Source organism: Mercenaria mercenaria, chromosome 4 (genome assembly GCF_021730395.1).
Source record: "Mercenaria mercenaria strain notata chromosome 4, MADL_Memer_1, whole genome shotgun sequence".
Classification (NCBI taxonomy): Eukaryota; Metazoa; Mollusca; class Bivalvia; order Venerida; family Veneridae; genus Mercenaria; species Mercenaria mercenaria.
This window is the reverse complement of record NC_069364.1, coordinates 28,645,041-28,655,869: the sequence shown is the minus strand read 5'-3', so window position 1 is coordinate 28,655,869 and position 10,829 is coordinate 28,645,041. Positions and strand designations below refer to the sequence as shown.

The window sequence follows — 10,829 nt, the reverse complement described above, 5'->3', positions numbered from 1 at the left end:
TCCCTAGGATAGGGAAAACCCTAGTCCAACTCGAAGCGTAATTATCATTTTCATTTCATTTCAGTCTGATATTACGTAATTGTGGACAGTCCGTCAGGGGAGGTAACTAGAGTCACGGATTGGGACTAGAAAACCCCCGTCTTATACATGCAGGCATGCAAGATCCTTATTTGCAAAGAATTAATAAATACATATTTATTATTAGATCTTTAGCAGATTAAAACATTTATACCAGTTATTGGCCACAGACATTTGGGGTCACATTTATTAAGTGAGTACTGCTATTCTGGTCACAAAATATCTCTTGTCAACTTAAAATATATATCAAAATTTGAACCCTACACCACAACATACCAAATAGGCACGACTATATTAATACTTTGCATCAAGTATTTAGCCCAAGGACATGCAATTAACCCTCAAAGGTTAGGTTATCAGTAAAGATGTAGTTATAGTAGCTAGCCTAGCTGAGCAATATGAATATTCAAACTTTCAATCAATAGATACTACCGTAACGAAAGAAAATATTCATTGGTAATCATTTCGCAGTCATTCGTAACTTCATTGCTAAGTCTGATTTTGCGGCGTGACCAAGAAAATAGATGCAGAACGTAAAAACAAATTCTTAGGTATCTATCCGCAAAGTAGCCATTTGTTAGAATTATCAACTTAAGTTGCGGCACCAGCTACTGATTCCTTTTCTTAAATAAATGGAGAAAAGAAAGCACGAAAAGAGCCGCGGAATAGATCTATATAAAAGACAAACAGAAAAGTCAAGCTAACAAAAACCAAAAGATATGTACGAAGCTCAAAATATTTATTCAAGGTGGTATTTATGATCAGTATGTATTTTGTAAAGAAAGACAACAAAATTGGTGCAGTCACGTATAGGAACATTTTTCCAGAAATTAGATATCTTATTCATAAATGTACACGTCGAGCACGAGAAAAATGACGTCGTTCAAAAAAACACAGTAAATCGGCAAGCAAAACAAAAATATCCGGCTCATTTTTCTGATGGTAAAGATCAAACTTGAATCGTTACGACTACTCGATTTTTAAATGAAATCAACAAAACATGTTTTAATTGAAGTCAGTACCTATCGCGATTCATGACTTTGTCATAATCCCTTGGTAATTTATACCCACTGTAACACACAAAAATAACATTAAAAGACTAACCCAAATATCTTAGGCGAAAAATAATTTCTCTCAAAAATTCATAAAAAGTGAGTACTCTGAAAGTGACTAGTGGAACAAACTTATTGATATAAGATATTTGCAAGATATTCTTATAAATAATCAAAAAGACAGCGCAGCAGAGAGCAAACCGTTTCAACGCTTTTGAAATAATGCAGAAAAAAATCACATTCTCCTTGCAATTTTACTAATATCTTACATTCATTTTCACCTACTTTATCGTTTTTCAGTGTCATACATGTATGCCAAACTTGGTGGAAATGAGCATGTTCAAAGATTTCACTAAAACTGTGGTTGACTAGCTTCAAAAAGTCTGCATAGATATGAACCAGACACAGAAAAGTTCATACACCACCTCCATCGAAACACTAAAATAGCCTTTAGGTTAAGTAAAAAAGAACACACTTTATGATGCAGTGTACGTCTTCCTAATCATTAGATAGTTACATTTGGGAATGAAAAGTGGTACGATGCTCTGGTTAATAACTGAAAGGAATAAAGCATCCCACATAGTTTCTAACCAGTTATTAAGAAATAATATCAATATCTTGGCGATTTCAATTGTTTGTTTTTAAAAAATCGCCCATATTTTTTGTATGCATGTTAAGGATTAAGCATAACTCGAAAAGTAAACTGCTGTTACAAGCATTGTTTCAGAACTAGAAAACAGCATGATGCATTTATACATGTAAAATATCATATCATCAACCTTTAGTGCAAGGAGATGACTTTGACAGTATCGTTGTTGCGTTGCGTAATCAATAATTTGCAGTGTCGTGTATCAAAACAAACTGATTCTGGCTGGTTAAGTCCATTTGATGAGTTAACGACCACGCCCAATTTCTTCAAATCTCTCCCAATCTGTATCACGTTATTTGAACTATACCCAGACACAAACAGATTTCCTCTACTATCTGTACAAACTCCAGCTGCTGCCTTTAACTCTGAATCAGTAAAGGTCTGACAGTGGTTTCCCTGTCCATGAATAATAACTAGACCTTTATCCAAACTAGCAACAAAGATTTTATCACCAACATCACTGAAGGCAACAGTTCGGGTGTTTGAGAATAGACTTTGCCCGACGTGGTCACGAGTTACCGTCTGAAGTACGTTACCTGTCATATCGTGTATGTACAACGACGACTGGTAGCTGCCAGTTATGTATAGTTTATCATCCTTATAAGCAATGCCAAAGCAAACATGACTCAGTTTAATCTGACGAGTGGTTGACATCTGCTTCCCAAGGGAGATAAACTGAATTTTATTATTGTTCAGGCAGACTGCAGCTTCGATTTTACTTGTACAGCAAACGCCAAATGGTCTGGCAGGAACACAACAATAATCTGTCACTGGCATTTTTACAATCTCTGCACGTTTAATCATATTATTGCTGCTATCAGCTAACAGGAGTGAACCATCTTCTGTTAGACTGGACCCATACACAGAATATGTTTCCTTGTCATTATGGACTCTGATGTTTAAATTCTCGATTCTTTTTACAGAATAGAAGGTTGTCCTTGGTGATAGTAAATCAGTGGCAGAATCATGTCGGACCGATCCAAACGTTTTCAACTGTTGTAGGCATCCGAGTATTGCAGGATCAAAGATAAATGATATATCTGCATTAACACTTGTTTGCAATGAACGAGATGCGTCTTCCGTTTTCGCAATACTTTTCAAGGACATTTTCATGGAGACAAATTGTTGGGCTTTGTTTCCTTCTGATTCCTTCAAGTCGTTCACTGCTTCTTTCAGACCATCTAATTCAGTTTCTGCTTTCTTCTTCTCTTCCAGCAGTTTTGACTCTTCTTCTATGAACTTCATCTCCAATTCTTTAATCGATTCTTTTTCTAGTTGTTCAAGAATTGTTTCCATCTCTTTCCGAAAGTCCTTGATCGTCATTACTACCTCCGTCTTAGACTTCTTTAAGTCTTCTATAAGTCTTTGTCTAGATTTCATAATTTTCTCCATCATCATTTTCAAATCTTGCAACAGTTGGTGTATTTTGTCAACATCTGCCGTTTGAAATTTACTGTCAACAATATCTGGAATGAATTGCACATCAGCACAAGACCTGAAATTATAGACCATAAACCACTGAATTAAAATTGTACAAGGAACGTGCTGGGAAATGGTTAACTTATAAGTTATTTTTGAAAAAGATGATACTTTAATACTTAGTAAATCCTGAATGGTCAGTTTAATCATCACACCGTTGTAAACAGGGGTCATATCATTCAGGCAAACATTACAGGAACTATTTATCACTATGCATAGGTTTCGAGTTTTGGATACCCGGTACGCGTCAGAATTGTTTTACGTAAAACTATTCAAACATAATTGGTGTCGTTTCCCTTTTACCAGTGTTGTTTTTGTTTATGGTTATTTTCGTTATTCGCCTAAAAACTATCTAAATAGCTGAAAATACAAACGGAGTCAATATATCTTTAAATTAGTCTGTATTTCCTAACATAGGCGGTACCTGTATTGATTTTTATTTCGTTCAACTAGTCAGCGTTGGGTTTGTGAAAATTTTGGAAAACACACATTTTAAATCCAGATTTTGCTATCTGAAGTGAAAAATCCCAAAATACAGATGTTTGATGTTCTCTACTATATCGATGAAGGAAAGTGAGTGTATGTTGTACAGATAAAATCAGAGCAGGTACACTAACTGTATAAATTGATATAGTACATGAGCCATAGGGTTGATTGGTACCATCTTGGGGGATTAATTCTTATAGTGATTTTTGGAAAGGCACACATCCCTGGAGTAAGATAATATGTGATAGCAATGTATCGATGGTAGCTTTTGGTGTGATATCATCTTGATATATGCCTACACTTAGATACAAGTTCATGTGAGCTAAAATTTATCCAATGTAGACATACGAATTATGGAACATATGCTTTTTAGTTTGAATAATTGATGTATTTGTAACAAGTATTTAAAAACAAACAAAATATTTCCTTAATTTTCGACATTTTTGGGATTGCTTCTTTGAATAAATGTTAATTAAAATAATGATTATGAAGAACATCTTAATAGCATGGACAACTAATAAGCATAACTATAGCTCATAATTAGATTTTCTTCCGATAGATGTTAAACCTTGAGGTACCATTCCCCCTGTCTTCCCTAAGGAATCAAGGAATATTCAACATTATGACTTTCGGAAAGTACATACCGAATGCTTTTTATTCCTACATGAATGCCGTTTAAACGTTAGGGCTTTTGTAACTTACGTGACATTTAATATATTTCCTAAAAACATTTAAGACGATGAAATAGTGCTACACAATGATTAAGAAAAAGTGCAGTCTGTAGTTTATTAACAACCTTATATATGTATAACAATGAATTGAATGCGCTTTAAAACAATATCTTTCACGTACCCGTTAACATCTTAATTAGTGTAATTTACGTAACACTGATTTTATGACCAACATTATAGATATTTTACTTGTACTAATAACCCAATGACCAAGATGTTTATGATTCTTGAATATAATTGAAAGTACAGACTGAATAATGTTTCTTTTAACTATTTTTCTGCAGTGGTAGGAACTGTTCCATGATGTAGTCTCCGTATAAGTTTTATGTTACCAAAATGTACAAAACTGAAATTTCTGAAGTGAAGAAAATGCCCTGCACAGATCGGGAAAAAATTACAACATTTTATAATAACTATACATAATGTGTGTTGTTGAACTAGATATTTACTAGAATGCAGTGAATCACCATCTCATTTCAATAGTTGTGCGAATTTTACGTGACAATAATATGTGTTACCAAAATCAGTACAAATCAATTATAAATGTTCAAGAACATAATTATACATGTATATATACTGAAATACATTTTAGAAATGGGCCTTAAACAAGTAGAAAGCAAATAGATACTCGCTGGACCACCATGGCTTCATAGGGTCAGAATCATTCTTAGTTTATTAATTAGAAATCTCCTGACACTTACTTATTAACAGATGACACATATATTCAACCTTAATTATTTGACCTTCAACCGATGTTTATATAAACAAGTAAAGGAACAAGTAAAGGAACTTGCTGACAATTCAAGCCTTGAAAATCTGTTGAAAGTCAAACAGCGTTCAAAGAGTACTTTCAAAAGTACCAACACTTCAAAAGTGTCAGAGAGAGACATCACGGAAACGGGCACACTTCTGTATATACTTTATTGATATTATTCATGATATACTGGCATTAATACAGGCCACAAATGTAACGACCTAGATGTGCAAATAGGAGTCTGGCACAAGTTGTGCCCACTATTATTTGCGTCCAATCATATGAACGATGCAATGTATCTACCTGCTTATCCGTTAGTTTATACTAATTTGGTTTGTAGCTCAATTGTGATGAAAGCTTCAAACCTATTGGTATCACTCTCGAGTCCGCTTCCTGGAAAACCAGTACTGGTGTCATTAGAAAAGACATGGTTGTGATCCCAGTGGGGCTGTCGAACCTACGATTCCTGGATTGAGCCGACACCTTATCTACTAGACTACCCTCCCCTATCTGCTCCTAATGAAGAATCTTGAAGTAACCCATCCTTGTGCAGAAAAACTTTTGAGGGTTTGTGGTTTCAGTGTGTCTAGATCAGCCGCAACAGCATCACAGAATGTGTAAATTACTATAGAACAGACTATCAACCTTCATGCCAAGAAAAAGGGAAGCATCATAAGCTTCAGCAGACAATATTCTTCATACTACAGGTGTTGTTTGACACAGCACATGTGAGCTAAATATGTTGAAGCTACACAACCGAAAACAGACATGACTTCAGAAGACAAATCCGCACACAAAAAGGTGATGACAGATGTAGAAAAATGCATGTATCCATTCAAAGCAGAAATTGGCAATAGCGGCCTTTACTTTAAAAAATCAAAGAAAGTGACCAGCTCGCAGAATAGAATGGCTCAGATAATGGCTGAACGAAATGTGTTTTGGACTATTTGTGATATTAGTTGTTGAAGACGCATGATGTAGTCATAGAATTTCCTGTGTCATTTGCAACATCCTACGGAATGCCAACAGAGACGGACAAAACCCAAACTATTATACTACGTTGAAGGAAGTATCGAGCTGCAACAAGCCATTCTATGGTGGCATATTTCTGCATACGAGAAGCATAAAGTTTTCATGAACATTTTATGAACTTTCCCGAAAAAAAACAATACTTTTCGCGAAAAATTGAATAAAATTTCGTGAAAGTAGGAGAAAGTTTACGTGATAATATTATCTTGTTAACGAGACAATGTGTCAAAATAGTAAACTGAACTGCATACAGATAACCTAATAGTCCCCTCTACGGAATGGAGCGTGTTATATCAACCTCAACCCCCAACCACCACCCCTAAGAGTGTCTAAAACGTATAGATATTTTATTACAACATTCATATGGGTAACAAAATTAACGTATTTTTAACTCCCTTTATTATTTCTGTTAAAGATTCACTACTACATAAGTGTCCCCCGCCCCCAAATCCAATATACAACTCCCATCTTATCTGCTGCTTATCAGCGATTATGTAACAGTAACTGATTAGAGGGCAATTAGCACAGCAGGGACCCCCAACTAGACCATGAAGATGTGTGCAGTGGAGTTGAAAGAAATTAATTTTTCTTCAGTAAATATGGAATGATAATAATAACTATTTTGATATTATGTAGATGAAAATAACTATTACTTTAATGTTATAATAATGATAAAAATAAAAATAATAATAATTATTATTATTATTATCATTATTAGTATTATTATTATCATCATCATTAATATTATTAAATTATTATCATTATTGTATTATTATTATTATCATTATTATATTACATATAAGATGATAAAAGATACAGTAATAATATTGAAAATAATAATGATAATAATACACAAGTATAGTGAAAACTTCGTGAGTTCTTTGTGGACAAACACTATTTTTCGAAGTGGAAATTGATTTTCTTGTATTCATGTAATCAACATTATTTGAATATAAAATTATTGTGTTCCATCTATACTCAATTTTCATTTCCAGTATGTTGCCAAAGGGACTTTTTTCATGCTTTGCTTTGTAACTCAAATGCATATTCTGTTCTCAATTTAGACAAATGTTATTTACAGTATTCTGCAAGCTTTAGATGAGTGAAAGTCACATTTTTCAGAAATATCACAATTCTCCAGACAGAATTTGAAAAAAATAAAAACTTGCAAGTTTCTTTAAGTAAGTTTCTCATTATTTCAGTATTGTGAAAGTAAGTTTCTGGTTATTTTATTATTGTGTTTGATCAACAAATATTTTTCTTTACATAGAAATGCGTAAAAAAACTAGTATAACTTTAAAAAATATCAATTATTCATTAATTTAAAATAAATTACATTGTTTCCTCTTCTCACTAATTGATACACTTGTAAGGTAGACTGACTCCCCAATAAACAATGACCCTTGTTTATTGGAGCCATACTGTGACCATCATTAGTCCCCAACTGTGCTGGTGAAGACAAAAATCCCTTGGCCCACTGCCAAAATCTAGGCCTTTAATTCGGTATCTGTTATCGTATGCAGTAGTTCGCAGTATCGTGATTTTTTTCCACTTAGATTAAGAAAGATTTTTGAAAGTTTATAAATTTTCACGTAAACTGTTTGCGAAAACTATCTGCTGAAGTGAATGCAGAAATATGCCACCATACCATTCTACTGAAAGCGTATCTTACATTATTGATGGTGATGCTTTGATAGTAGATTTTATTGCAGATACATACTTTTCCAAACGAATCTAGTCTGTCCAAAGAAAACGACGTGGAACTGCACTAACACTTCTGTTTTCTGGCAGCTATATGTTGGGACGTCAACATGTGTGCTCCGACGACGTTTTGAAGAGAGAGAATTATTTATATTTGCAGTATAATGGTCGCCCAAAATATCGGAACATCAACAAGGTTAGATACGAAATGTTTGTCAACAAGAATTGCAACCAAGACGGCGTCCTTAATAGTTCTGACGGCATAGACATGACCCTGATGCCACCATATCTGTCCAGTCAACTATCAGTTACTTATTCATTTATTTATATTAATCTACAAAATGTTTAATATACATATCTGCGTAACTTTATCATAATATACTCAAATTTGGTCAAATCTCTTCATGTTTTTCTACATTAAATTAATTATTTTGTAGTTTTACTCTTATTCATATCAAAATCAAACAACCTTGATCTTTTCTTAAAGGTGTATATTTGATTACATGCCCATGCGAATAGCCTTTATCTTCCTGGTGTTGTTAAAAATTGCCGGGACTTTGATGACGAACAACAGTTAGACAAAAAGATCGTTCATGATGAACTTGTTGACAAAAACGAAACCAGTAAAACTGATGAAGATTATTCGCGTACCAATACTGACGATATCTTATAAGATTCAGACAGTGATGAAGAGTCATAACTAAGAATGTTCTAGTACGTTGAATACATAGAAAATGTGGTTTATTGAAAACAAAGAATAACCTTGACATGATATAGAAAGATAATGACTGAAATTAATAACGGCAGCATATTACCGATTATGGTAACATATTGTAACGTAAATTACGCTTTTACATTCAATTAATTAACATGGCATATGACATCAAACCGAAGAATGATTTTATTGATTAGATAAAATATTTCTTTTCTAAACATAATACATGTACTAAATAACAACGACTTTAACATGTTTATATGAAATATTATGAAAATCTTGATTTTATGGTAACGTATTTTACTGTATAAAAGTACCATTTGGTATTATTCAGCATAAAAATGTTTACTGTTTAAGCATAAGAACATTGATACAGAAGTAGGCATGAATATGCACCTTTAAGACAGATCAGATAGTAAAACATCATGTTTAAACAATATATTTTGTGTTTTTCGTCTACACGTGTATTGTCACGTAAATTACAATAACAACAAGATGGCTTTGATATTAAAAACTATTGGTCTGCGAATAACTGTCTAATTGTTAATATAACATATCAAAACTAGTTCAGAAATTGCTTTGATTCAACGATATTTATACTTTTCTATTCCATATCATGTAGAGAAGTATCAATTAATTTCAAACAAATAGGTAACGCACATTAATATGCCGTAAATTACAAGCGCCCAAACAGCCAATGGCAGACAACTTGGTTTTGTGATATGTAGAATTGTACTACCTTAAACTCTATGTATTTAAACATGTCATATTAGTTCTTGAATGAGCAAAATACCTTTCTAACTGCATATTATGAAACAATATTTGTGTTCTTTAATTATGTTTAAGCACTGGTCTATGTTTGTCTGTAATTGTAATCACTAAACGCTAAAGAGGCAATATTTTAATAACAGTTCTATTAAATACATAAAATACATAAACTGAACTGTTTGTCTATCAATTTCCAAGTAAATATATTCCAAAATAAGAGAGAACCATTAGTTTGAAATAGAAAGTCTACTTACGTATAACGGAAGTTTGATGAAAGACTATTTTGGGGTGGTGTTACTACATGGCTAATAACGCACAAAAAGCTACCGCCACTGCAATGCTATCACATAGTTTCTGAATTGTCAGATGTTTACCTATCCAAAAATAGCATTGAGCTTTAATCCCCTCAGATGGTACCGCTAGCCAAAATTTCTGGGTCTGGCTCATGGACTAATATACAGTATGAAGATGTATTAAATAATAAATTTATACAATGCAATCAAACTACAATAATAAAAGGCCTTAAATGATCTGTAAATAGAACAATAGAACTCCTACCCTACAACTTAATATTCAGCAGATCAATATAAACGTTCGCATATTAAATTCGATATAAAACGTTATACTAAATTAGGACATGTGCAAAAATTTACCTGTGTTTTAAAACCATGCAAGTTGTACAACCAACCTCATCATGACTACCACAGTACATGTCGACGACCTTTGTCTCATGTGTGCTACATCTCTCCGTCGGTACTGCTGGTAATCCTGCATGGAGACTTGATGACTTATAATTCGAATTATCCAAAAGTGTGTGACCTTTCAAAGCAGGCATCATATGAATTATGTCTGTACAAGACTGACAACAATATCCCTGACATTCCACGCAAAATTTCACAGCTTCTCTTTTCCGATTATTAGCCAGACAAGACGAACATTTAAAATTGAAAATCTCATCCGATGTGTATTCGCTCCCACCAGACGCCATTTTAAAACAGTATATTACTTCCTTCTTTAATGACACAGAGATAAAGTTCGGTCTGTTTGATTTATCAGTTAACCAATAGCGTTTAAGCCCTCTTTTATTATACAACTTCCGCAAGATAATTTAAACGAGACAGCATGTTTATATTATTTGATTGTTATGGTTCCCATGCATCGTTGAACTCAAAAAGGTTGTCAATGATAGAAGTTAAGTGCATACTGTAATGTTATACAAAAATAGTTTCTGTATTGAAACGTTTTAATGAAGAAAAATCATAAATATCAAACATGCTATCGTTTGAGTTATCGTGCGGGAGGTATACATGACGTCTTATCTTATAAATAACATTCATCGGTTTAAACATAGTTTAATGACAAACTGTTATTTATACGAACATTAAAC

The 10,829-nt window shown here is 33.3% G+C and overlaps 1 protein-coding gene across 1 annotated transcript; it reads right to left on the bottom strand.

Moving 5' to 3' along the window:
• Nucleotides 1-800: 800 nt before the first annotated feature.
• Nucleotides 801-10,432, bottom strand: LOC128556287 (uncharacterized). Its single transcript, XM_053540853.1, has 2 exons — nt 10,096-10,432; nt 801-3,274 (listed from the first exon to the last, which is right to left on the bottom strand). Exons 1-2 carry the CDS (start codon nt 10,428-10,430, stop codon nt 1,912-1,914), a joined length of 1,698 nt encoding a protein of 565 aa, XP_053396828.1. The 5' UTR covers nt 10,431-10,432; the 3' UTR covers nt 801-1,911.
• Nucleotides 10,433-10,829: the final 397 nt, after the last annotated feature.